The sequence below is a fragment of the Pipistrellus hanaki genome (assembly GCF_964339955.1).
Source record: "Pipistrellus hanaki genome assembly, chromosome: 5".
Taxonomy (NCBI): Eukaryota; Metazoa; Chordata; class Mammalia; order Chiroptera; family Vespertilionidae; genus Pipistrellus; species Pipistrellus hanaki.
The window spans coordinates 70,385,199-70,412,941 of NC_140507.1; the positions used below are offsets into that span (position 1 = coordinate 70,385,199).

Here is a 27,743-nt window from a genome sequence, read left to right on the forward strand (position 1 = left end):
CCTTGGGCTCTGCCCTCCCAGGTCAGAGGCAGTCAGACATGGCCCAGCCCAAGTCTGCTGGATGATGCCAAGGAAAGCCAGGCTGTAAGTGACTCCCCGGTCCCTATAAGTGACAGGGCCAGAGACCCCAGCAGGCTGGGCAGGATGGGGTCTGGGTGCAGGTGGAGGTGGTCAGATATCTTGGCTGAAATCCCTCTGGGGCCACATCTGAGCAGGTCCGTGATGGGTACTGCCTGAGCCTGGTAGGAGTGATGCTGGCTCCTGAGACCCTGAGAGGTGGCCCTGCCTTCTGGAGGCAAATGGCCCCTGAGCGGTGGGCAAGGCTGGGGGTCAGAGAAAGAAGACTGGTCCGGCAAAGTGTGGGTGTGCAGAGATACCCCTCCTGAGAGGACAGCGGAAGGGGAGAGGTCTTCCCAGTGGAGCAGGCTGATTAGCGCCCCCGCCAGGAGCTGAGGATCAACGTTAGCCATGAGGAGCCATGGGGACACGGGGACCCTGATGTGACAAATGAGTAGGGCACATCCCTCAGTGCAAACATGAGAAAGCGCCAGAAAACCCTGACGGGGGACATCCTGTAGGACACACAGCCCAGGGCATCCACATAGGAAAGAGGAGAAACCGACTCAGTTGGGGGGCGGGGGCTGAGAGGACATGATGATTATTATCACAGGGGATCCTGATGGGGTCCCGGGGCAGGGAGAGGCCATGAGGGGAAACTAAGGAAATCTAGTAAATCCAGACTTTGGTTATTAATGATGACTCAGTCCTGGCTCATTAGCTGTGACAAAGGTACTGCAGTGACATCAGGTGTAGGCAGGGGGACTGGGCAGGGCACACTGGAATATATACCATCGGTCATAATGCTGTAAATCTAAAACTGTTTTTAAAATATCATGTTAAAAAAAATTAAAAAAATAAAAATAAAAATAGGAGGGAAGGAGGGAGGGGGGCAAAAAAAAATCAATAAAATATATTAAAATAAATAAATAAATAAATAAATAAATAAATAAATAAATAAAAAGAAAAAAAAAAAATCATGTTAAGTGGGTACTTTTGCCCCACTCTGTGGTCACTACCTCCAGATGCCCAGATGAACAGCTAGCAATGTGGGGGTTCGTGGATTCTGGGGCAAAGTGAGGAGGGACCTCATGCGGATCACCACAGGCCAGGGGGAGGTAAGGCCTCCAGGGTCCCCCCCAGCTCCACTCCCTGTGCAGGGTGGGCAGCTGAATGGGGGTGAGAAGGGACCTCTCCCTGGTAGGCTGCCTGCCCACCAGCTTGTGCGGGAACCTGATCCCCAGCAGCCACCAGCGGAACCCCAAGACCACTCAAACCCAGAGCCGCCTCCCCTGGGTCCCCACCTGGAACACCTGCTTCCCAGACCCCAGACTGCTCTTCCTGCTGCAGCCCCTGAACGCGGAGGGACCGGCTGGTTACCCAAGAGAGTATGGGATCATTTGCTGTGGTAACCATATCTGCAGCATTTTGGGGATCCCCTGGATCAGATGAAGAGCTGGCCAGACAGTAACCCTCCTCCCAGTCCAGCTGGATGGGACAGGATGGACGCTCCGCCCTGACGGGGCTGTGGGCCTCCTCCAGGAGGGCTACAACTGCTCAGACCCCAGAAATTATCTTCAAATGGGTTCTTTCACTGCCTCCCCCTGCCCCCACCCTACCAGGGGCTAACACTTGCCTGGGTCATGGGGAGAGGAGGAGTTAGAGGTGCATTCCTACCTGTCCAGTCACACCCAATCCTGGCAGAGGCTCTGATGACTGCCCCAGGACATCCCAGAGCCCAGGAAACTCTCAAGGTCCCACGCCAGGGACACCCAGATCAGAGCAGGCACACAGCACAGCCCCTCCCACCTCCCCCGCTGGCCGCAAGCACTTTCATTTTGCAGCGCCTCCCCGGTCCCTCCCCTCACCCCGTCCCCAGATTCTCAGAAAACTCCTGCAGATTCACTGTCCCTGCCAAAAAAAAGCCAGCGTGAGCCAGGAGGACCAGGAGGAAGGGGACACCCGGGTCTGGTGGGTCCAGTCAGTCCTCTCAGTGGCCTGACCTGCCTGTCAGGTGGGAGGGGACCGATTGAACCCCGAGGCAAAGCGGGAGGGTTACCTTGTTGAGTGCTGCCAGCTGCAGCCAGAACTGCAGCTGGGACATGGCTTGGCCACCGGTGGGTCCCCTGGAAGGAGCACTCCCTCATGACCTTGGTGCTGGGCTGGGCCGGCAGACGGCTCTGCTCTCAGCCCTCAGCCCAGCTGCATTTGCATGTTGGTTTAGTCACCACCAGCGCCTACTTCCCCTAAGGCCCGCTGACTTTCAGGAAATGATGCCTGCCTGGTAAGTCAGGGCGATTACTGGCAGTGCAGGGACAATTACTGTACAGGGCGGAATCTAGCCACAGACGCTGACAACAATGCACCAGCCCGCCAGGTTGCACCCTGCTGGTCCCGGGTGCCCCGTCCACAGTGGCCAGGCTCCTCTGCAGGCACTCAGGGTTCAGATGAGATGTTGGGGGGGGGGGGGGGGGGGGACGGCGCACAGCTGGGATGCTAAGGAAGACCCTCCCCATTCTGCCTCAGTTTTCACAGACTGGTGGTGTACTGGGTTCTGTTCTACCTGGCCTCCTCCCCTTGACAGTTGGGCCTGGCAGGGACCCTCGGCTGCCCCTGAGATGCCCACAGCAGTGATCCTAAAGGGCATAAGCCCCCAGAACACGGGGAGGAGACAGGTCCATCCCACTCTTACATTTCCTCCCACACCCTCCCAGGCCCAGCACACCAGCTCTTCAGCCAGGCCCACCCTGCTCCTTACCCTCCAGCCTTGCCAAGGGCTCTGCCTGCCCCTGAAGCTCCATTCCTCCCCATGCCCCCTGCCTCCCTCAGTGCAGCACAGGAGTAGGACCAGGAAGGGCTGGTGGGCAGGGTATGCAAAACCATCATACCCTGTGGGCCCAGAGCCTAGGCACAGATACCCACCCAGTGGGAATGACTGTTCAGATCACTCCTCACGGCTGAGAAGAGGGACCCTGGGCCTCCCACCGAGTCAGGGAGAATGAACAGTCACAGAGTCCAACCCTGCAGTCCAATGAGGCCATAGCAGCCCCTATCCTGTCTCCCCATACAGCCAGAGGGCAACACAGACCCCAACAACAGAGCAAGTTGTGGGATACCCACCAGGCCCTGGCTGCCATGGGTGGGAGGAAAGTGTACGTCTGGCAATAAGTTCATGAAAAGATACTCAACACCACAGGCAACAGGGAAAGGGGGGTCACAAGTGAGACGAGATACACGGCACATCCAAGGGACTGTGAAACTCACACAACAGTGATAAGTGCTGGTGAGACGCAGAAGAGTTGGAACTGGTGAGAACGTGCAATAAGCGTCTCTGTAAAACAGTGCCCAGTTCCTCCAAAGATCACAGTCACATGACCCTGCAATGCCACTGCTAGGTGTCCATCCAAAAAAGCATGCCAACAGAAACCTGTACACACATCCACTGAGGTCAGAGTCACAACAGCCACAAGCTGGAAACAACTCAAATGTCTAGCAACAGATGAATGTGATCCAATCACACACTGCGAATTACTCAGCCGTGAAAAGGAGTCAAGTGCCTGGTTGGTGTGTCTTAGCTGGCTGTTGTCCCACACACCAAAAGGTGGCAAGTTTGATTCCCGGTTTAGGGCACATACTCATGTTGTGGGTTCAATCCCCGGTTGGGTTGTGTGCAGGGGGCAACCAATCCGTGTTTCTCTCTCAAATGGACGTTCCTCTCTCCCTCTCACCTTTCCTTTCTCTTTAAAATCAATTGAAAGAACTTGCTACAACTTGGATTGGACCTTGAAAAAACGGTGCTCAGTGAGAGAAGCCAGACAAAGTGTGATTCCGTTTATGTGAAATGCCCAGGACAGGCACATCCACGGGAACAGAAAGTGGGTTAGTGGTTGTCTGGAGCTGAGGGAGGTGATGGTGGTGACTGCTAAGGGGGTGAGGCTTCTTTTTCAGGTGAAGAAATGTTCTAGAACAAGAGCGGTGATGGGCCTGCCAGTGTGGCTCAGTGGTTGAGTGTCAACCTATGAACCAGGAAGTCACGGTTTGATTTCTGGTCAGGGTATATGCCTGGGTGTACAAGAGGCAGCTAAGCAATAATTCTCTCTCATTATTGATGTTCTATCTCTCTCTCCCTCTCCCTTCCTCACTGAAATCAATAAAAATATATTTACATTAAAAGAAGAGAGGTGATAGTTGCACAAACTTTGTAAATATACTTTAAAAGGATAAGTTTTTTGTTTTTTTTAAAGGTAAGTTTTAAGGTATGTGAATTCTGTCTCAATTTTAAACAGAATTTCTTCTAATCTGTAATGAAAGGAAAACATAATAGTAAAAAATAAAAAAAATTAAAAAACACCGAACTCTTTATTACTGGGTTTAATAGGCATAAAATTTGTCAAGTTGCTAGCAGAGTTTTTTGTGTTTTTTTAAAAATATATTTTACTGATTTTTCACAGAGAGGAAGGGAGAGGGATAGACAGCTAGAAACATCGATGAGAGAGAATCATCGACCAGCTGCCTCCTGCACACCCCCCACCGGGGATGCGTCCGCAACCAATGTACATGCCCTTGACTGGAATCGAACCTGGGACCTTTCAGTCCACAGACTGACACTCTGTCCACTGAACCAAACCGGTTTCAGCGCTAGCAAAGTTTATAACCACTGTCTCTCATTATCTCGTCACCAGATGGCTTACTACCTGGCAAAGGTGACCTGAAGGAGACAGGGAAGCCCTGGGTATGGCTGGGGTCCCAGGACAAGGAAGGGCCCCTGTCTAGGGAAATCATCATCCACTGGGCTCCTGCCCACCTCACACACCCCAAGTCTGGCCTGCCAATGGCCCTGCCACCCTAGCCACCACGGGCTGTGGGTCTTGGATGGGACTGGGAAGGGGCATAAGGGGGGGGACTGAGTCAGGTCAGAGCAGAGGTCCTGGTGAAGGTGAAACGGGTGACCTGGGTGTCAGCCATGCTCAAGGACATGGATGGCCATGGATCCAGCCCCATGAGTGTGGCTGTTCCTGTCTGGTGTCTCTCTGGGCTGTGGGGTTGCCCAGCTAGTGGTCCCTAGGTTGACCCTCCATCATGTGCATCATGTGGCTGAGTACAGAAGGGTAGGCGTGGCCCAACTGCCCCAGGTTTCCTGAGAATCCCCCAGCCCCCATCTGTTTTTTCTGGTCTCACTCCTTACCTTCTCCACCTATCCCACCAGTTTCTTTACACACGCTCAAGTGCTCGGGCAACCACATAACTGGGCCACAGATGGCCTGTCTGTCCCCGAGTTACAGTGAGTTCAGTTGAGGCTGGCGAGTGAGCAGCACAGCTCAATGCCAGAATATTCCAGTTGAGGGCTCAATTGTGTCCCCCAAAATAACAGGTTTGAGTCCTAACCTAAGAACTGGTCCTTACTGGAAATAGGGTCTTTGCAGATGTCATTAGGTAAATAGGGTCACACTGGATTAAGGTGGCCCTAATGCAATGACTTACAAGAATAGGGAAATTTGGACACAGACACACAGGGAGAGGCAACATGAAGACAGAGGCAGACACTACCGTGATGCAACCGCAAGCCCAGGATGCCTGCAGCCCCCAGAAGCTGGGAGAGGCGGGAAGGACCCTTTTCTGAAGCCTCAGCGGGGAAGGTAGCCCTGCAACACCTTGATCTCAGACATCTGGCCCCAGAAATGGGAAGGTGTAAGTCTCTATGGTTTTAAGCTGCCAGGTTTGTGGTTCTTTGGTGGGGTAGCCCAGGACACTCACCCCTACAGCCCTCTAGAAAGCTCTGCTCTGTCAGCCCATCAAAGGGATGGCTGCCTGATGTGGGCCCAATGGCCTCACCAGCACACCACCCCTGACCTCCTTCCAGCAGTGCAGCCAAGAGGAGCTGGACCCTCCAAGAACCTGTGGGACAGCCCCTGGACTCCCAAACCTCCCTCACTTCCTTGTTCCCTGGTGTCTGGGTGCCCGGACTTCCACAGAGACCCTCTGGAGATACCACACTCCGGCTCCCACAGGGTCCTGGTCCTCAGCACAGACCTTGGAGGGGTAAACCCACAGGCTCCGGTGAGAAGAAACCCACATTCTCTTTCTGCCAGTGCTGGTAACTGCTAAGAACATGCTATAAGCCAGGACCTCTGATCCCATGAAATCCATTTGCCAATCAGTTGAGGCCACTCGCCCCTCCCCAAATAGGAAGCTGCCGAGAGTTTTCGAAGTACTTTTCTGAGCCGTGACCTCATCTTGGCTTCCCAGAAGCCCTGAAATGCAATGCTTCCTCTGTGTGTGTGTGTGTGTGTGTGTGTGTGTGTGTGTGTTCAGCATGTGGGAAAGAGCCGTCTCTAGAGCCTGGCCAAAGTCCAGGTGGTCTTGGAAGGAGGTGCCAGGGCAGCACCGACTCCAGAAAATGAGCATGTGGGACGGCAGGGGGATGGAACTCCATTCAAGTCTCTCACCCCAACCCATTTCTGACATGTCCCCAGATATCACCCCCAATCAGATTCAACTACATTTCTGACATGTCCCCAGATATCACCCCCAATCAGATTCAACTACATTTCTGACATGTCCCCAGATATCACCCTAACCCATTTCTGACATGTCCCCAGATATCACCCCCAATTAGATTCAGCTACATCTGGAACACATGTCCACACAAAGGCCTGTACAGGACGTTCACAGCAGCAGGATTCACAACAGCCAAAAGGTAGACACAGCTCAAATGGTCACCAATGGATGAACAGATAAACACAACGCGGTCCATTCACAAGTAAAATATTAGCCAGCCATGCAAAGGAGTGAAGTGCTGACACTGCCTACGTGTAAGAACACTGAAAACATGAAGCTCAGTGAGAGAAGCCAGACACAAAGGCTACGCAGTGTGATTCCATTTGTGTGACATGTCCAGAACAGGCACATCCAGGAAGTGGATTTGTGGCTGTCAGGGGCTAGGGGATGGGAATGGGGAGATGACTGCTGATGGGGACGAGGTCTCTTTTTGTGGTGATGGAGTGTTCTGATAGAAGTCAGAGGTAATGGGTGCACAACACAATGAGTGTACTAAAAGCCACTGAATCGTATGATATGCAAATTGTATCTCAATTTAAAAATAGCCTGGCTGGCGTGGCTCAGTGATTAAGCTTCAAACCTATGAACAAGGAGGTCAAGGTTCGATTCTGGTCAGGGCACATGCCCAGCTTTCAGGCTGGATCCCCAGTGGGGGGGGGGGGGGGCAAGAGGGAGCCAACCAATGATTCTCTTTCATCATTGATGTTTCTATTTTTCTCTCCCTCTTCCTCCCTCTCTGAAATCAATAAAAATAAATAAATAAATAAATAAGTAAGTAAGTAAGTAAATAAATAAATAAGTAAATAAGACGAAAGAAAAGCTGCATGTTCACATCCCAGAGTCCTCAGCACACCCTGATGTGAGACCTTATGTGGGGCCCCTTGAGCTGTTCAGGTCACCAACCAGGGACGTGGGGCCTGTGTGGCTTCATTCCAACAGGAGCTGGAAGGACAGGAGGCCCTTCCTCTGGGAGGGGGGTGATACAAGGGCCAAGGCCGGGAAGACACAGCATGAGCCTGGGCCAGCCTGAGTGGCTACAAGGGAGGAAGTGCTCCAATGGGGACACAGAGGGATACAGGAAATCCTGAGCAGACACTCCTGATCAGAGCCCACGATGATATAAATGAATGAATAAATGAATGAATAGCTAAGGGGAGGGGGCGGCTGTCCCTACAGACGCCAGCTATCATTATAGCAGGGAAGAAAACAATCTGTTAGATGGACACCACGGTTACAATTGCTGTAGCCAACAACTCCCGACAGATCACAAGGTCATTCCCACCCCCACCACAAGGGACCAGGATACTGGCACGGCCTTGTGTGTCTCTCACAGGATGAGGGACAAGTAGCAGCTTGACAGTGGGCAGCGGAGGGACCTGGTAGAGGCCTCCCCAACAGGGGTCAAGGTCAATCCCACTGGCAATGAGATGCATCAGTACCAGGGTCTCAGAGACAAAGCACTGAGGAGGACACAGGGTCTCGTCTGTGGGACCCCTGCCATAAGCACAGAGCCCCCGTCTCAGCAAGAGACGGGGCTAACTAACGGGGCTAACGGGACATAGGCAAACTCTTCAGAGGCCTGTGTCCACCTGGCACTCCAGCCTGTCACCAGCACTGAATCAAGCTCATTTCTGCTCTGTGACACATGGGCCAAGGTTATACAGGATGATGACATACATGCACAGAAGCTAGGTGAATAAGGGTGGCCAGGAATTTTCAGTACTGTTCTTGCAACTTTTCTGTAAATATAAAATACTTTTAAGATTTGTTTTGTCGTGAAAACATTAAAAAAAAAAAAAAAGTGTCAGAGCTTACATTTTCAGAGACCTGGGTCTCAGGCCCTGGGCAGGACAGGGAAGGGTGACGGGGGACCACACCCAGCACAGCTACCTCTGAGAGGCTTGTGAACTGCAGAATCCCCTGGGCTGGAGGACCCTGGCATCTGTGAAGTGGAGGCCCACAGAGGCATGACCGACCTGCCCCCAGTGTTCCTGGGCCTGGATTGGCTCCTGTTCAGAATCAAGGGAGGGACCCAATACCCCTGAGATTCCATGTCAGGAGACAAGAGAAGAGCAAAGACCTCAGACAGCAAAGCCAGGCCGAGGCCAACCACAGGCTGGAGAACCACAGGCTGGATGCATTCCCTGTGGAGGTGTGGGCAGAGTGCTGGCCCCGGGGGGATTGCTCTGTGCCCTAAAGGGAAAGTGGAAGAAGCTTTCTCCTTGGAGGTAGCAGGAGTCACACAGTTCATCTTGCTCTTTTTGCTTTGGCTGCCAGGAAACTTGGGAATTAAGTTTAGTTACTAGGAAGGATATTAAGGCACATGGGTTTATATTCACTCTTCACCCCCAATACCCCCTCTAGATTTCCCATTCCAATTCCTCTGACTTATACAACAGTGGGGAACATTTCTAGAGTGTGCCATGGGCCACAGGAGAGCTTTGCATGGTGTATCAGTTTCCTTTCACTGCTGTAATACATTACCACAAACTTCCTAGCTTAAAACAACACAAGTTTATTACCTTATGGTTCTAGAGATCGAGAGTTCGACATGGATATGAAAACATGCTCAAAGTCACTAATTATCCGAGAGATGCAAATCAAAACAACAATGCAGTACCATCTCACATCTGTCAGAATGGCAATCATCAACAAATCAACATATGACAAGTGCTGGTGAGGATGCGGAGAAAAAGGAACCCGCGTGCACTGCTGGTGGGAATGCAGACTGGTGCAGCCACTGTGGACAACAGTATGGAGTGTCCTCAAAAAACTAAAAATGGAACTCCCATTTGACCCAGTAATCCCACTCCTAGGAAAATATCCCAAGAAATCAGAAACTCCAATCAGAAAGGATATACGCACCCCTGTGTTCATAGCAGCACAATTTACAATAGCTGAGATTTGGAAACAGCCTAAATGCCCATCCGCAGATGAGTGGATTAGAAAACCATGGTACACCTACACAATGGAATACTACAAAAAAGAAAGAATTCTTACCATTTGCAGCAGCATGGATGGACCTGGAGAGCATTATGTTAAGCGAAATAAGCCAGGCAATGAAATAAAAATACCACATGATCTCACTTATTTATGGAAAATAAAGAGCATTATAACCTGATGAACAAAAAGATAGATACAAAGGCAGTAAAGCCCCGAACAGACTGTCAAATTACAGCAGGAAGGCTGGGGAGTATGGGGAAGGGGGAAAGCGATCAACCAAAGGACTTGTATGCATGCATATAAGCACAACCAATGGACACAAGACACTGGGGGTGGGGGGTGGGATGAGGGCTAGTGACAGGGGATAGGGGAGATTGGGGGAAGGTAAATGGTACTACTATATGTAATACTTTAAACAAAACAAAAAATTTTAAAAAAGATTACCTGAAAAAAAAGAAAAAGAGTACGACATGTATCTCACGGATCTAAACACAGTGTGGGCAGAGCTGGTCCTTCTGGAAGCTCAGGAGAGAATTCTTTCCAGCTTCTAGAGGCACCGCAGCTCTGGCCCCTTCCTCCATCTTCACAGCCAGCAGCACAGCCTCTTCCATCTCTGACTCTGACCCTCTTATGAGGACCCTATAAGGACACTGGGTCCAATGGGGAATTCAGGGTTGTCTCCATCTCAGGGTCCTAGACTTAATCCCATCTGTAAAGTAATATCCACAGGTGCAGGGACCAGGATGAGGACTTCTTTGGGGCTGTATTCTAATACACCCACTCAGTGAAATGCACTCTTTTTTTCAGGCTTCCCCCCAGATCCCTTAAACAAACTGTATAAAAGGGTTTTAGAGGCCAGGTGTCTGCCCTGCCATTGTTGCTCAGTTGGTTGGGGGTCATCCCATGCACCAAAAGACTGCCAGTTCAATTTCCTGTCAGGGCTCAATCCTTAGTATGGGCACACAGGAGGTATCGGATTGATGTGTTGCTTTCATATTGATGTTTCTCTTTCTCTCTCCCTAAAAACCAATTCAATTTCAAAATATTAAAAAAAGAAAAGAAAAGAGAGAGCTGAGTGTCAGAGGGTCCGAAGGGTCTAAGGAGCACTTGGCTTGGCCAGGGGACAGACACAGAGAAGCTTTCCAGCACTAAGCTTCCTCCAGGGGCCCAGACAGAGGTCCAGGTACCTCAGAAGGGAGGGTCCTGGGCCCCTTGGGTAACCCAGGCTCAATCCTATGTCAGGATCCTTGACTTAATCTCATCTGCAAAGTCCCTCTGCCATATGAGGAGACATGTCCACAGTCCCAGGACCAGGATTGGGACATCTTTAGAGCTGTCTCCAAGCCAGCCACTATGCTGATGTCACAGCCTGGATCAGGAGCAGAGGTGCTTTGGTGGGCTATAAAGGGCTTCGAATACTAGGCTCCGTCTGGACTTCTTCCTGGCTTGGATCACAGGCCTGGGGATCATGGGGGTCATGTGGGAGGTACAGGAGGCTGACCGACAGGGCTTAGGACCCCTTACCCCGAGCAAACTCTGATTTCATGTTTGTATGATCCCACACTCGACACTGGGGTAAGATTTTGTTGGAGGAAGGGTCTGCTTTCCTTACTTATTCATTTAAATCCTCACCCAAGGATCTGGTGTTTGTTATTAAAAAAAAAAAAAAAAAAATATATATATATATATATATATATATATATATATAGTATTTTTTTACTGATTTCAGAGAAGAAGGGAGAGGGAGAGAGAAAGAAACATCAATGATGAGAGAGAAACATGGATCAGCTGCTTCCTGCAAGCCCCCTGCCGGGGATTGAGCCCGAAACCCTCCTGGTTCATAGGTCAACGCTCAACCAGTAAGCCACCATGCTGGCTGGGTGATATGGTGTTTTTTGTTAGTTTGTTTTGGTGTTGGTGTTTTTTTTTTAATTGATTTTAGAGGCAGGAAGGGAGAGAAATAGAGAGAGAAACATTGATGTGAGAAACACTGATTGGTTTCCTCCCATGATCAGTTGCCTCCTGTACCCACTCCAATCGGGGAATCTGCAACCCGGGTATGTGCCCTGACCAGGAATCGAACACGCAATCTTTTGGTGCACTGGACGATGCTCCAAGCAACTGCCAGGGCATTCTGCTGCTTTAAAATGGAGAACTGGGTCCAAGGTGCCCTAACAAGAAGACTGGAGTGGGGGACAGGGCGCCATGTGTTCAGCAGGCGCTCAATAAACATCTGTGGGATGGATACATGACCTCTGAGTGCTAGGAAAGGCGGCTGTGGTGTCCCGAGGGGTTCTAGGCTGAGAAACCGCGCTGTTTCTTGGCAGAGCAGGGGAGGTGGGGGAGCTGAATGCATTAGAGAGATGGGGGTGTAAGGCCCGGTGGGTGGCCACAAGGGTTGGGAGGCTTCCAAGGGCCGTGGACTCTGCACACCCCATGCCTCAGTTTCCTCCTTCACATGTCAGGTGATGCCCCAAATGGGGAAACAGCATCAGGAAATAACTAGTCTGGATCTGGAGTCATGTCCGAGACAAATTGAGAGGCACTTAATCAGAGTTCTGAGAAGGTCACCAGCTCTGCAGGACAAGCCAACACGCAGAGATGCAGAAAATGGGGGAGGGTCTTGAGCTGACAGCCAGAGCACCCTGAGAGGTTGAACCCACTGGACAATGGCACCTCCCAAGGTTGTGCAATGGCACCTGCTAAACTGGAGGCCCAGGGTGTCCTCATGCTCCAGAGTTGAAGGAAGAATCTTCGAACCCACCTGGAAAGATTGGAGGGCCATGTCCAGAGGGCCTCTCATCTCTGTCATCACTGCCTCTATCCTGAGACACTTGGGGGCTCAAATTTCCTCTGCAGGCCCCGAGGGGCAGGTAAGCCCTGTGCTCCCATCTCCATGAGGCCCAGCCTCATCTTTTCCTGGGTGGCTACAAGGATCACCAAAAAGAACAGACACTTTCTCTAGCTGGTTTGGCTCAGTGGACAGAGCGTCGGCCTGCGGACTAAAGGGTCCCAGTTTCAATTCCAGTCAAGGACACATGCCTGGGTTGTGGGCTCGGTCCCCAGTAGTGGGCCTGCAGGAGGCAGCCAATCAATGATTCTCTCATCAATGATGTTTCTATTTCTCCTTCTCCCTTCCTCTCTGAAATCAATAAAAATATATATTTAAAGAAAAAAAAAAAAAGAGCAGACACTTGCTCCTACAGCCGTGGAGGGCGAACATCCCAGGAGGGTCCCTCCCGTCTCTCCTACTCCCGGTGTCCTTGGCTCTGGCCACATGGTCCATCTCTGCCTCTGTGGTCACATGCTTTTGTCCTCTGTGTCTCCTCTTCTAAGGACTAGCTGGGTTTAGGGCCGGCTGAGAACCAGCATCCTCTCAACTCCACTTTCAGCTAATTACTCCTACGAAGACCCTAGTTCCAAAGAAGGACCCGTTTTGAGGATCCAAGTGGATGTGGATTTGAGGGGGGAACACTGGTTATCACAGTACAGACCACCACCCTCCTCCCCCGGTCCAGCTCTCTGCCCCGTCCTGCTGAAGCCTTGGCGCCAGTGGGTACAAGCCAGATAAATGGCCTGCCTGGATCCAAGCAAGTCCAGTGGGTTTTAACTGACTGATTTATGCTACATCCCTCCACAGCCTGTCCTCACATCCCCCACTTCACAGGGGGAGACTGAGGCTGGGAGCTGAGCGGCTGCTGCCCCCTCCCTCCCTGATTGGCCCCAGCACCCTCACACCTGTGGTTCCCAAACCACATGCCACAAAGAACAGGTTCAGGGAGCATTTGAAGTTTCCCAGGGAAATGCAGTGCCAAGGCCTCGGCGGTCCCAGGAAAGGTGCCAGCATTAGACCGAAGGTGGGCTTCTTCCCGAGAATCATCTCCATGGAGCTCAGTTTTCCAGAGCTGCCATGAAGAGATGGGGCGCTATGCAAAAATCCTGATGGTGAGGCCAGGGAGGCAGGATTCCTTGGGAGCTGAGCTGCCCCCATGTCCCCCAAGAGAATAAATCAAACGTTATCTTCCTTTGACTGGTGTGTGTCATGTTCTCAAATGGCCGCTAGGTTTGAGGACACAGACACTCACTGTGGTGTTTGCACCTGATGGGCCCGCTCTTGCCTGGGGGCAGAGGGATGGAGGATCCTCCCCTAGACACTTAGGTGAACACAGGGCCTAGGCTAGGAGAAGGAAGAAGGCGCCGAGGTTTGAGGAAAGCAAATCAGGAGCTCTAAAAGGCGGCCCCATCACCCATACACGGGAGGTGAGCAAAGGAGAGATGGGGACAGCCCCATCCTCCGTTACATGACCTCTGACCCAGCTCTCTACTGTGATGAAACTGCCTCTGCCAGGCAGAACAGTGGGGCTGGCAGGGCTAAGGCGCATTGTTATTCCCCAAAATAAGCTATATTCCACATGGCGCGTGGCTCAGGAGCGGTGGTTGGCGCCGACCTGAGAGGGAGCAGGGATCCCGTGGGTAGGCACTGGGCCACTGAGGGCTTGAGGGGCTGCTTGAACTTGAGTCTCCTACCTGAGGAAAGTCACTCTTTGGCAGGAAGCTGGGGGTGGCGGCCATGGGGCTGTAGCTGGTGTCTGTGCAGGATTGGCCCACAACGTTCATATAAGGGCTGGAGAGAGACAGGAAAGGTGAGCTGTCAAGGTGTGGTAGGGGCACTGTCCTCCCCACTTTGAGTGCAGAACATGAGTGGGGCCACCCACCACCAGGAAGAACTCTGGTCTCTCGGAAACTCAGCTCAGAGGAGGGGTCCAAGCACCCATGTCCCAGAAAAAGAGGGTCCAGCTACATATGCCTCGAGGCTTTGGCATCCACCATCCCTTGGCCTGCTTCCAGGCATGCTCCTCTGCAAACTCCTATTTGCCCTACAAAACCCAGCTCCTGTTGCCCTCTGGAAGAAGATGCATGCCTGGTTCTTTTTGCTCCCAAAGTTTCTCACCCTCCCCACCTGTTGTCCCTCCCTGGCTCATTCCCACTACCTCTGCCCTTTTCCCTGGTGGGTTCTCACTAAGACAAAGCATAGCTGGTTGATCTCAACTGCTTCTAAGCAGCCAAGACCAGATCCATAGCCCACTTGGCAGGAGGTTGAAGTCCTCCAGCTACGAGTTCGAGTTTTGTTTAATTCTTGACTATGGAACAGGAAGGCAGAGGGAAGCCCCTGAGGGAGATGTGGTTATGGAATGAGACCCGGGCTGTGGCACTTACTGGCTTTCACTGGAGAAGACTGGATATTGGGTGTTCCACCACGGGTAGTGTAGCATGGTGCTCTGCAAAAGAACAAATGCATCATAAGGGGACCAGAAGGGATGGGAGAAGAGGGAACTGCCTCACTCACTGGTAGGGTTCCAGTGGTCCAAAGCCAGGGGCTTCAAGGTCAGGGTACGAGCCCACCTTTGGCCCCTAGCTGGGTCACCTGGGACTCACTTAACCGCTGTGTGTCTCAGTTTCCCCACATGCACTGGAGAACCCATTGAGATGATTGCAGCAAAGATGAAGGTATTGATCAATACATACAGGACCAGGTGGGGATAGGTGGGTGTGGTCCCAGAATCCCAGCGGCCTGGGGAGCCAAGACTGCCAGCTGCCCAAGATCTGACACCCAGGCCTGGGGCCTAGGAAACTGTATTTAACAACTTGTGAGTTGGTGATCCAACACCCTGCTTGGAGGCTCCCTATCCCCATTCTACGAAGTGAAGGATAAGGCCAGACGCAAAGCGAGATAGATCAAGTCCCGGCAGGGCCAGGCCCCATGGGGAAGATGTGTGGCCTACCCAGCGAGATAGGACTTCTCAGAGGGGTGGGGGCCGAGGCCAGGGCAAGGGGCTCCCACCAGCACCATGAACTGGCCCCTGCCATAGCAAGACCCTCACGGTCAAACCTCTCTTAGTCAAGTTGAGGGGGTCACACTTCTCAGAACTCCTCAGAGCTCCCATGGGCCAAGGGAGCTACCAGCATCAGCCAACTCTGCCTGTTCCAAGAGCGTATGAGTAGGGGTTCCAAGGAACCTGCTTTGGGAACCAGCAGTGAGGAAGAGTGAGCCTGAGGTCGTCAATGGGTATATAAGAGGCCTTGCAACTGGGACTTGAAAGGACTAGCTTGAAAGCATGGGACCGTGAAAACGCCAGCCCCTCTGTACAATGGAAGGGGCATGTCCTACGCTGACACACAGGTCAACTGGGCAGGAGTCCCCTCCCCTAAAGCAAGCCACAGCTTCACCAGCAATGAAGCCCAATAGGACCCCATCAGGAAGGCTGTCCCCTGGGAGAGGCACATGGCTGCAGTCAGGGTCTCCAGTGGTCCCAGGTGGCCCAGCCGAATGGCAAGTCCAAGGCAGGAGCCCAGCAGACGGCAGCGTCCCACCACCTGGCCCACACAGGTCCTGGTCCTTGGTAAAGTGACTGAATGCAACTCCCTAGGCCACTGTGCCCTCCCTCTCTGAGACCTTGACCCAAATCTTGCCCAGAACCAGCCCAGAAGTCTGAAACCACCACAGCGCTATTCTCCTGTGCCCCCTTCATGCCAAGGCGGGAGCCAGCCATAAATTCCCATCACTATGCCCCACCCCTGATCCCTGAAGGGGCCTTCCAGTGTCCAGATGTCCAGTCCCAGAGAATCAATGCAAGGAAGAAGGGAGAGAGGCACGTTGAGACATTACTGACTGGCAGAGGCCCTGGTTGGCCTGCCTGTTCTCAGTTTTTGCACAGGCTGCAAAATAAAAATAAATGAAAAATTTGGAGAAAAAGAAGCACAAGGCCTGTCCCCAGCATGAATACCAGCAGTACAAACACTCTTACAATGAATCCGCTATGGAAGGAAGCCATGCTGTGGCCTGGAGAGGATGGGGTCCCTCAAGAACCCCACTTCTCCCTAGGGCCTTGGTCCAGAGTCACTTAACCCCTGTGGTCCTATTGGAAGAGAAATCCAGCTCCAGGGGGACATGAACTTCCCAAGGTCACAGGTACTTCTTGAACATTCTACTCCAGACCAGGCTCAGCCCCCTTAGATGAACCAGCCTAAACAGTCTCGGGCGTGTGCACAGACAGCACCTCAGCCAGGCCAGGCCAGGGAGCAGGTGCCTATACTATGGGCTCACAGGGGCACAGCTGGCCGGGGGCTGTGGGTGTCTGGGTTGGGGGGACTGAAGGGGTTGTTCATTCCTCAATCTGCTCTGCCTACACCTAGATCAGGTCTGGAGAGCCTGGTAGAGTGCCTGGACCAGGGGACCCCTAGGTTCTCGAGGTACTCAAGGCCACAGCAGGGAAGGCAGGATGGTGGGGGTGATTCCTGGTTTTGTCTACCCAGCAACCCCCATCTCTTCCCCAGTTCTCAGCTCTAGTAAGGCTTCCAATCAAGAACAACCCAGTTTGGCCCAGGTCGGGTGGCTCAGTTGATTGGAATGTCATCCCACACACCAAAAGGTTGGGGACTCGATTCCCCATCAGGGCACATACCTAGGTTGCAGATTCAATCCCCCCAGTCAGGACACATATGGGAGGCAACCAATCGATGTTTCTGGCTCATGTGGATGTTTCTCTCCTTCTCTAAAAAAATCAATTAAAGAACATACAAAACTGCCCTGGCTGGTTTGCTCAGTGGTTGGAGTGGTGGCCCTTGGACCAAAGGGTCTCTGGTTCCATTCCAGAGGGGCCTGTACCTTGGCTGCAAGTTCCCCAGCCCAGGTAGGGACCTATGTAAGAGGCAACCAATCGATGTGTCTCTCTCTCACAATTTCTCTTCTCTTCTCTCCTCTCCACTCCTCTCTCCCCCCCCCTCTCTCTCTCTCCCCTCCCTCACCCCTTCCTTCCACTCTCTCTACAAATAAATGGAAAAAATATCCTCAGGTGAGGATTAAGAATAAACAAACAAACAAACAAATAAATAAATAAAAGGGGGGACCACCCAGTTTCAAACCCTTACCCCAGAGGTGGCACCACAAATCAACCAATTAGAGTCTTCCTTGTGATTTCCCAGTGCAGCCAGAAATGGTGGCTCTGCCTTCTAGGGCAGACTTGGGATGTGACTGGTCCAGAGTCAGGCACCTGACTCGAGCCATTCAGAGCCTGCCCGGGGATTCTCCATCTGTGGACAGAGGCTGGCCCTCTTCTGGGGAGGGGCAGGCCCTGGGTCATTAGCCCTAGCTGCCAGGCCATCTGTAAAGGCCTAAGAAGATACAACTCCTGCCAGGAAGGCAGATAAAATCTAGTAAAATCTAGTAAAACTGGAATTTCTGACAAGCAACAAGTGATTTTGAGTGTGAAGTATTACATGAGACACACACAATAAAAATTATGTGTTTATGTGAAACATAAATTTCACTGGACAGTTGTGTTTGGTTTTTTGTTTGTTTGTTTGTTTTGTTTTAAATATATTTTATTGATTTTTTTACAGAGAGGAAGAGAGAGGGATAGAGAGTTAGAAACATCAATGAGAGAGAATAATCGATCAGCTGCCTCCTGCACACCCCCTATTGGGGATGTGCCCGCAACCAAGGTACATGCCCTTGACCGGAATCGAACCTGGGACCCCTCAGTCCACAAGCCGACGCTCTATCCACTGAGCCAAACTGGTTTCAGTTGTGTTTTTATTTGCTAAATCTGGCTACTTTAGTGACACTGAATATCCTGGGGCCAGCTCCACCTCTCACCTGGTCCACTCTGCTTCCCTTCCTGAGCTTGGTTCCTCCCAGTAGGAGGCAGAAGTAAGAAGCAGGTCGCCCGCTCTGACTCGCAAACTCGAAGGCTGCACAGGCTCCAGGGGGTGCCAGTAGCTCCCTGGCCAGACCTGAGGTGGCCCGAGGGGCGACCCCCACAACTGGTGGCCCCAGAGAAACAGGCTGAGTGCACAGCCTGGGGAGGAGTGGTCCAGCCTTGGTCAGACACATCTGACTGCCCAGAGAGGAGCCCAGACCCAAAGCCAGGGCTCAACTGGTACCTTCCTTGCAGCACGGTCCTTATAGCTGCCCTATATGCCAGTGTCTGAACCCTCAGGTCCTCACAGGCTGTTCAGGCAAAGCTCACATCCTGGCCTTCTGCTGGCTTCCTGAGTCACCATAAAGGTAACGTGGCAAGAACCCACATTTCTGACCTCGGCTACCCAGTCAGTACACATTCTGACCCAGAAATTGTATTCCAGAAACAGCGGTGGGACAAGTTGAAGAGGGGAAGGAAAACACAGGGCGCTACATATACTAACAGAAAATTGGAACCGCTTCAAAGGCCCAACACTACGGAAATAATTAAGCAAATTATGAGACACTGAGAAGGAAGAATCCTGTGTTAGAAGAACAGCAATCTGTGCTCTGAGCCTAAGAAACAGGCACCATGGAACCCAGAAACAGACACAATGCCACTCATGGGGCGGCACGAAGGGACAGTGAAGGGGATCAAAGGAGGAATGGGCCCGAGACCGGTTTGGCTCAGTGGATAGAGCGTCAGCCTGTGGACTGAAAGGTCCCAGGTTTGATTCCGGTCAAGGGCATGTACCATGGTTGCGGGCACATCCCCAATAGGAGGTGTGCAGGAGGCAGCTGATCAATGTTTCTCTCTCATCAATGTTTCTAACTCTCTATCTCTCTCCCTTCCTCTCTAAAAAAATCAATAAAATATATTTTTTTTTAAAAAGAGGAGGAACGGGAAGTTATCAGCTACGACAACATAAGCAGAGGCTCAGGAGGGTCAGGAGACATGTGGACACAGCTTCAGTAGGAAGGAGAGAGGAGGCTACACCAGCTCATGGTGCGACCTGGACCCTAGAGAGCCCCTGCTAGACCTCAGCTAGGCTTTGAGCTGCAAGTGGCAACTCGCTGCCTGCCCAAGGTTCAAGGCCAAGTCTGAGTAAGTTCGGATTTCATGCCCTGTCATGTTAAGACATCATGTGAGCACAGCTGAGCTTGGAGGGAATTCAGGGTCCGAGTCCTCCCAGCCCTTCTGATGCTCGGGTTATGGGCCTGATGCCTCCCAGTGGTTTCAGCACTGGAACCTGAGCTCCATCTGATCTGTGGCCCATTTCCTGGCTCCTCTTAACCTTAAGGTTGAATCTTACTCCCTCTGCCCACCTAGCCTTCTGCCCATCCCTGCTGCTTCTCAGGCTGTTCTCTGCCACTCAGCACCACACTTGTTCTCCTCACCAATCTCCCCACTGAGAAATGCAGCTTTGTTATTGATGATGTTTTTAAAATTTATTTTTATTGATTTCAGAGAGGAAGGGGAGGGAGAGATAGGAAAATTTATGATGAGAAAGAACCATTGATCAGCTGCCTCCTGCACACCCCCCATTGGGGATCATGCCCTTGACCGGAATCGAACCTGGGATCCTTCAGTTTACAGGCTGACACTCTATCTACTGAGCCAAACCAGCTAGGGTGAAGAATGCAGTTTTTCTTTCTACAGTGGAAGAGGAGCTCTGCTTCCACCAGGAAAGGAGATGCCAGGCCTGACTTGCTGGAGAATTCTAGACCCTTCTCCTGGGGCCACTTGTGCCTCTGTGACATGAGAGCCCAACACCTGTGATGGTTTTGTTACTTAGGCTGGCACCTGTAGTGGTTTTGTTGCTTAAGTTACTTACTAGAGGCCTGGTGCATGAATTCATGCATGGGTGGGATCTCCCTCGGGGTGGCCCATGGAAATTGTACCCCAGCTTGTGCCTTCAGCCTCCCAGCCCCGCCTGGCACCAGTTGTGGCCTGGTGCCGCCCGCTCAACTGCTCCATCATCCCACCTGCAGGGCAGTTGATCAGGGTCCAAGCCCGCCCCCCCACCCCCACACATGGCTCCTTCAGCACCTAGGAGCTGGGCCCGCCTGCTGCTGGTGGTTGCCATCTGTGCGGCAATCGGCAAGGCAATCGAGCCCCTGCTTGCACCCGCCTTGCCTGGCACTGCCCACTCACCTGCTCTACCATCCCGCCGCAGTCCCGCTCTTGTCAGGGCCCATTGGGACTGGCAGCACCTCCACTGGGGCCCTCCGCCAGCACCACATCACCTGTCAGGTTTCACGCCACCCATGGTGGTCAGCGCGCGTCATAGCGAGAGGTAGAATTCCCATTAAACTCCCGGTCGAACAATTTGCTTATTAGGCTTTTATATGTATAGATTGCAGTTGTTAAAAGCTTTCTGTGCAATTTTCCTATAAATCTAAAACCACTTAAAAAATAAAGTCTAGCCCTGACCGGTTTGGCTCAGTGGATAGAGCCTGAAGGGACCCAGGTTCGATTCTGTTCAAGGGCACATGCCCAGGTCTCAGGCTCAATCCCCAGTAGGGGGCATGAAGGAGGCAGCCGATCAATGATTCTCTCTTATCATTGTTATTTCTCTCTCTCCCCCTCTTTCTCTCTGAAATCAATAAAAATATTTCTTTAAAAATAAGGTCTATTGAATTACAAAGAATAAAAATTGAAGAAAAATAAACAACCATGAGCCACTGCAGTGGTCCCAGTCCCACAAGTGAAGGTAGCCGCTAGGCCCAGGTGGCTCCCCGAGGGATGTCATGATTTTTGCGGAAGAAACCTAGTGGCTCACAGTGAGGAACTTGGTGGCAGTCAGGATTCCCCCGAAGGCAGTGTCCCACGCCAGGGCCAGTCCTGGGGGTACGGGCTCACCTGGACGCTGGGTCCACACCGTGGGCTGTGCAGAGCTGACAGGCTGCATATCATGTTGCCAGCTGGCTGGGCTTCATGCTGTGGGAACTCCCTGTCCATGGTGGACCCCACTGCCAGCATCAGGCAGCTCCTCGACCTGGGCCACGGGGGCGTCTATCTGGGCTTCTTGATCCAAGGTGGAGGCATCATTACCTGGGGAGAGACACGGCATGTCCTGAGATCGGCCTCTAACCTCAGTGGACAAAGACACCTTCCCTAGGGACAAGGGACAGTGGGAGAAGGACAGCTGGGCAGGGCTTACACAGAGGGGTCAGCGCCTTCCCCAGGCTCGGCCTCAGCTGCAGAGCCCCATGGGCCAGGCACCACACCCTTTCCCAACCTGACCACCTCACCTCCATGGGGAGGGCGTGAGCGGAGGCTCCCCAAACATAACAGTGCTGCCGGGGATGCCCCTCAGTTCCCGCCTCAACCCGGCAGCTATTCTGGGGAGGGGGTCCCTTAGAAGTCAGGGCAGAACCCCCACTAGGCCTCCACGCTCAAAACCCACAGGGGGCCCCACCCTGGGCCCCCTCCTGGGGTCCCTGGGTCTGGACCTCTGGGATGAGGGCAGCCTCTTCAGCATGGCCTGCTGACCCCACTTCATTCCCTCCCTGCCGGTCACAACACCACCTCAGGCAGCCTGGCCCACCGAATAACAAATATGTGAGCCCTAAAGAGCTCTGTCGATACCCACATACAGAGCCATGAGCTCTGAGACCCCTGAAATGAGGGGTGACCCCTGAGCACTTGGCTTTGTGACCGGCATGTCTGGCTGGGAGGCAGAGTCCAACCAGCTGGCACCCAGGGGCCACCCTGCCCCTCTGTAGCCAGGAGCGGCTTCCCAGAGGATCTCTGGGGAGTCCGGGCCGAGCTGAGCCAGGAAGAGCTCCCCAGACTGGTTCGGGATAAGGACACACAGTGTTCCCACTAAGAATGTCCCCATTCTTTAGGGCAGGCATACCTGCCAGGAACAGACATAGAGGTGACCCTAGCGCCCCATGACTTCCCCCTGCCCTGTGACTGAGCACCCCCACTCTGGGCCCCACCCCTCACTATGAGCAGGGGCCCTCAGCGGGCCAGCGTGCTCCTCAGGAAAGAGGCCACCTCAGGACATTAATCACCCAGGGAGGCAGGCAGGAAGGGGAGGCAGCACCACTCCCAGCCAAGCCCTGAGTGAAGAAATCCTAAGGACTTCCAGTAATCACAGTCGAAAGAGCAGCTTGTGCAATCCTAGTGAGGGGGGGCAGTTGTTCTGCACCCTGCTGGCCGTGCACCCCTCATCCTTCGGCCCTGCTCCAGCCTCCGCCCTCAGGCTCAGGCTCATGTCTGCTGGCAGGATAACCTTTCCCATGCCCCCCCGAGGCCTGGCCCCTGGAAGATGCCAGTCACCTCCTGAACGCACCCTCCAGGCTCCCACAGACCAGATCTGGTGGGACACAGGCTTGGACGCTTCCAGTGGGAAGCCCTGGGATTGCCTGCGATGAACACACACCGACTCTGACTGTGGCCTTGGCTGGTATTTATAAAAGTTCTGGGGTCAGGCAGACAAGTTGAAGACTTGAATGGTTGGATAATTGGGCACCTCAGGGCACCCCGGCTCCTGAAGCCTCCACTTGCTTGTCTGGAGAATGGGTTGGTTGGCCAGGGCTCTGTGGACAAGGCTCATCAGGCCCTTAGCAGAGCCAGAGGCCTCTGAAACCCAGTGGCCCCAGGAATTGCTTCGGGAGACATACCTTAAGGAAAGTGTGCTCCCAGCACCTGGGACAGCAGGCGGGTGGAAACCGCCTCTACCCAACAGAGAAAGCTCACAAAGCTGGCCACAGGCACTGGCTGGCTCACTCTTGTCCCTTCTCTGTAGCCAAGACTCAGTACAGGACATGTCCCTTGACCAAGACCCTCCCCACCACGGCTCCCCCTTACAGCAGCCACATCCCCGAACAAAGCAGGCCCCAATCGATACAGGGTGCTTCTGGGCTCTGTGACCACAGGGCTCGGCTGCTTCCTTGGAAAGCACTGTCCACAGCAGCCAACGAGCATGTGGGTGGGGGTGTCACCATGGATGGCCCTCAGGTTGCACTGTGCCCAAGGGAGTCCCACCTGCGACATATCCTCCCCCACGCTCACCCCTCATCCTGGCCTGCATGGCCCCTCCTGCCCCTCCAGAGCCCCAGAAGCCCGTGTCCCAGGAACCAGAATCAGTCAATCGTGTCCAGAAACCCCCATGGAACCTGTTTGGCAGCCCTAGGAGGCTCAAGCACTATGTCCTCTTTCGCCCATGGTCCAGCCTTCACATTCCTTCAGAGAAAGAGGTTGGTCAGCAGTGCGGAGGGCTCCAGGTCCACTGGGAGCCAGGACCCAAGGGCGGAGACCCAGGGAGCTAAGGCCCTGGGAGCATGTGCATCCTCTGCTTTCGCAGACAGAGCGAGGGGCCCATGGAACACACAGCAGGCGGGTATGCCTGCTGAGACATCAGCAGTTCCCCAAACAGTTACCCTAGTCGCCACAGATTGAGCAATTGTGTTCCCAGGTGTCCAGCCAGGAGAAAAGAAGACTCATGTCCATAGTGACATGATTCACAACAGCCAAAAAGTCCATCAGCTAATAAACAGACAAACACACTAGAACACTGATTTTCAACTGGTATACCACAAGGTTTTTTTAAAACATGCAATACCTAACTGTTGAGTCAGGGGCACCGACCTCTTTTCCCTCAGAATGTCAAATAAAGCTTGACTGGTTTGGCTCAGTGGATAGAGCGTCGACCTGTGGACTGACTGAAGGGTCCCAGTTTCGATTCTGGTCAAGGGCATGTACATTGGTTGCGGGCACATCCCCAGTAGGGGGTGTGCAAGAGGCAGCTGATTGATGTTTCTCTCTCATTAATGTTTCTAACCCTCTATCCCTCTCCCTTCTTCTCTGTAAAAAATCAATAAAATATATTTAAAAAAACAACAACTAAAGAATGTCAAATAAAAATAATTACAACAGCCAACACAACAGAGCCATTCGATGTAAATCAAAATTATAATTAATTTTTTTGTCAGATTGGCAAGAAATAGATTTTTTCGTGTGCCACAGAATTTTAGCAATTAGTTTCTATGTGCCATGAGATGAAAAAGGGCAAAAATGGCTGCACTAGGATATTACTCAGCCACAGAACGGAGTGAAGCACTGACACTCACTCTAATGCAGATGAACCTGGAACATGAGTTGGTGAGAGAACAGACACAAAAGGCTAGAGTGTGATTCCACTTATGAGAAATGTCCAGAACAGGGAGACCCACAGGGACAGGAAGTGGGTGAGTGGGTGCCAGGTTTGGGAGAGGAGGCTGGGAAGGAAGGAGGGTCACTGTGCCCACTACCATCCACAAGCCCCCAGAAGCCATCGTATGGTGCCCCTTCCTCCAGCGCCCAGGCCCAACATCACCTCTCAGTGCCCCGCTGCCTCCACAGCTTCAGGCTTCCTGCTCCCCTGTCCCCCCAAACACAGGCTGTACCGTCCCCACTTTCTGGCCTCTGCTGACCACCACTGCCCCACTCCTTAGACCTGAGCTTTGGACCCTGCCCCCACCCCCTGAGTGTGAACATGTCACCTATCAGAGGGCACCCACCCCAGCGGGCACGAAGATCAGAGCCAGTGTGCAGTGGGCCTGCTGAGTATTTTTAGATGCAAGTCTCATTACAGAAGCGTCAGTGCTCTCGGCAGGTAGAGGCCTGCAGTTGCCATCAAGATTTATGTGCACAGGATTTCCTTTTGAGATCAAGTTTTCATGAGTCATCACAGAAGACAAAGATCAAGGAATCAGTGGCCTGGACAGGACCATCGGCAGTGCAAGGTTTGGGAAAGCCTGAGCCCCAGGACAGGCCAAGGATCTCACCCCATACTGAGCTGTTGGTTCAGCCCCCGAACACACCCCATCTGCCCAGACTCTCCACCTGGTGCCTGGACCCTGCTGGCCACCCGTTACCTATTCTGTGTCCTCCCAGGCCAGGGCGAGGCTGTCCCCCTGGAACAACATCTGTAGCTGGCAGGGACATGCTGGACACAGGACAGTAGCCATTCCGGCCATCCCTCCCCCAGGCTCCAGGTGAGGGCCCTGAGATCCAGACAGAGCGGAGCAGGGGCAGCCAGGGCTCCATGAGGCTCCGCTACTAGGACAGAGGCCCAGTGGTTCCTGAGGCCTGGCTAGGCCTCACTTGGCAGACCAGGACTGTCTGGGGGGAGGGCCGTCAATGAAGTTGACAGAGCTGGGTGTAAGCCCTCTCCTTGCCTCACTGTGCAGGCCCAGTCTGGGGTCAGTCCCTAATGAAAGACCCAGAAAGGAAAAAGAGTGGGGCATCCTGAAGAGGTTGCTCTGCTCCTAGATGGAGGTGGTGGGCCGACGAGATAGGGCATGCTGGAGTCAGGGGCAGAAATGGGCAGCTGCAGGCAGAGGGGCCAAGCCAGCAGAGGTCAGTGTGGAGTGAGACCCAGCAGCCTGACTTGGAGGCACCAGCTCTGTACTAAGGTCCTGCCTGGGCTCAGCTCAGCTCTTCCAGGATCCCCAATGGGGCACTTCCACCTGGACAGCCACCTCCATGGATGGGCTGGACCCAACAACAAATGGAGATTGTGGGGGAGGGTCCTGAAGGATGGGACAGCTGTGGCTCTTTCCTTACCAAAAATCTTGGGAGCCCATTCCTTACCTACAGACCACTGAGGAATACCTGGGTCGGATGCATGGGGACAAGGCAGCAAAAGGGGGACACAAGACCAGGGTGAGACCCCAGGGCTCAAGGGCCAACAGAGGGACAGACGCCAGCTGGGAACAATGGGGGACGGGGGAGGGGGGGTTTGGGAAGAGAAGTGGTTCAGGAGGAAGTGCGGGGGAGGGGCAGAGGAGGTGTACTGGGACAATCAGTGTCCATCAAACTCACATCCACTGGGAATCCGTGAATGGACCCTTATTAGGAAATTGGGTCTTTGTAGATGAAATTAGTTAAGATGGGGTCGTGCTGGATCACAGTGAGCCTAATACAAACTGGCATCTTGCCCCCAACCCCAGATTTGGACACAGACACACGGAAGTAAAGCCATGTCAAGATGGAGCAACAAGCTAAGTGACACTGGAGCACCCAGAAGCTGGAAGAGGCAGGAAAGACTTTCTCTTAAGGCCTTCAGAGCGAGCATGGCTCTGTGGCACCTAGGTCTTGGGCTTCTGTCCTCTAGAACTGGGAGAGCGCAAAGCTCTGTGGTCTCAGCCACCCAATACAGTGTATGTGGTCAGTAAATCTGTACCAGGACACTTGGACAGGAACAGGAGGCAAACCACAGCTGGAGCCATCCTGACCCTCGGCCCAAATCCCTGTGATGCCTGGGGACCAGGTTGGCACCAAGCATATGACCTCAAATTTCTACAAAGCCCCCAAGAGGCATCTGGAACATGGCAGCCATGGAATGCCAAAGATGGCGGGGGCCCCAGCCCCATGCACATGCTGGGCAGGTGGGAGTGGGGAGCCCATCCACCTGGGACAAAAAGAACAAGGTGGGCCACAAGGAAGCCCCGTCTGAGAGCGCAGGAGGACAGGCTGAACTTCCAGTTCTGCACTCAATGCAGTGAAAGGTGGGTGCCCGAGGGGAGTCCTGCAGAGTGTATGTGTGTGTGGGGAGGGGGGGGGGGCCACCAACACCATGTGCTTTGCCAGTTGCGTCAGTCCTTAGGCATATACCTGTCCACTGTCCCAGGCTCCTATGCCAATAGCATTGTCCCTGGCATGGTGTGTGGAGTCACCGTGAATGTTCCCCCTTGCTTGTCCCAGCTGGCCCCTGTGATGGTCCCATGCAGGGTGAGGCGGAATGATGATGATCTGACAGCTGTTTGGTGAGGTGGGTGCTTTATAAAGCAACTTAGATTCCAGGGAAGCCTCTGGGGTGGTAGGGACACAGCAGAGTTGTGCAGCCTTCAGGAGGCCTAGCATCTTCGTGCGGGCATCCTCTTCTGGTAAGTGCCTACTCAGGTCTTGTAGGTGTATGTGTGTGTGTGTGGGGGGGGCACCAACACCTCTGAGCCCACAGACTTGTGGTCTTTAGACAGTTTTAGACACACTGAGCTTGTGGTCTCCTCTAACCCCAGGTCTTCTTCCCCTGAATGAATGTTAAGCCAGATCCCCCTGGTTCAGACTTCCTGGTCCTTTGACACCTACTTGAGCAGTCTTCTGGAGTCTATGCAGAGTGGACTGTCCCTTCTGGCACTTGCTGCTGTCCCTATCTGATGTAGGGCATCCCTCGGGCTGGCCAGCATGCCAGGTCTTTCTACCCAATTCCTCAGAGAGCCCCGAGCAGCTAGTAGTCACACTCATCCTAGGTGAGGGGTCTGAGCAGTCAGCACTCTCCTTGGGCTTCTTCTGTCCAGCTTGGTACCAGGAACGCCATAAGGGGCCTTTGTCCCAGCCTGAAGGGCATCGGTGTCCCACAGGAGAAGGAGGCCCTTCCTGGCTTTGGGCTGGGCTAGACCCTGTGCCCTCTCTGGGAAAAGGCAGAGGCCTCCAAATCACAGTAGCAAG

The 27,743-nt window shown here is 53.1% G+C and overlaps 1 protein-coding gene across 4 annotated transcripts in view; it reads right to left on the reverse strand.

Moving 5' to 3' along the window:
* SBNO2 (strawberry notch homolog 2) overlaps positions 1–27,743 on the reverse strand; it is a 53,450-nt gene that overhangs the window by 19,338 nt on the left and 6,369 nt on the right. For 3 of the 4 annotated variants that reach the window (XM_084885397.1, XM_084885398.1, XM_084885399.1), the window contains exons 2-4: positions 21,162–21,353; positions 14,776–14,837; positions 14,086–14,182 (exon numbers count right to left, since the gene is read on the reverse strand). In XM_084885397.1, coding sequence (XP_084741523.1) covers positions 14,086–14,182; positions 14,776–14,837; positions 21,162–21,281 — 279 coding nt within the window. In that variant the 5' untranslated portion in view covers positions 21,282–21,353. Of the gene's footprint in view, positions 1–2,116; positions 2,296–14,085; positions 14,183–14,775; positions 14,838–21,161; positions 21,354–27,743 lie in introns of those variants that run through there. The other variant, XM_084885400.1, reaches the window with a different exon arrangement.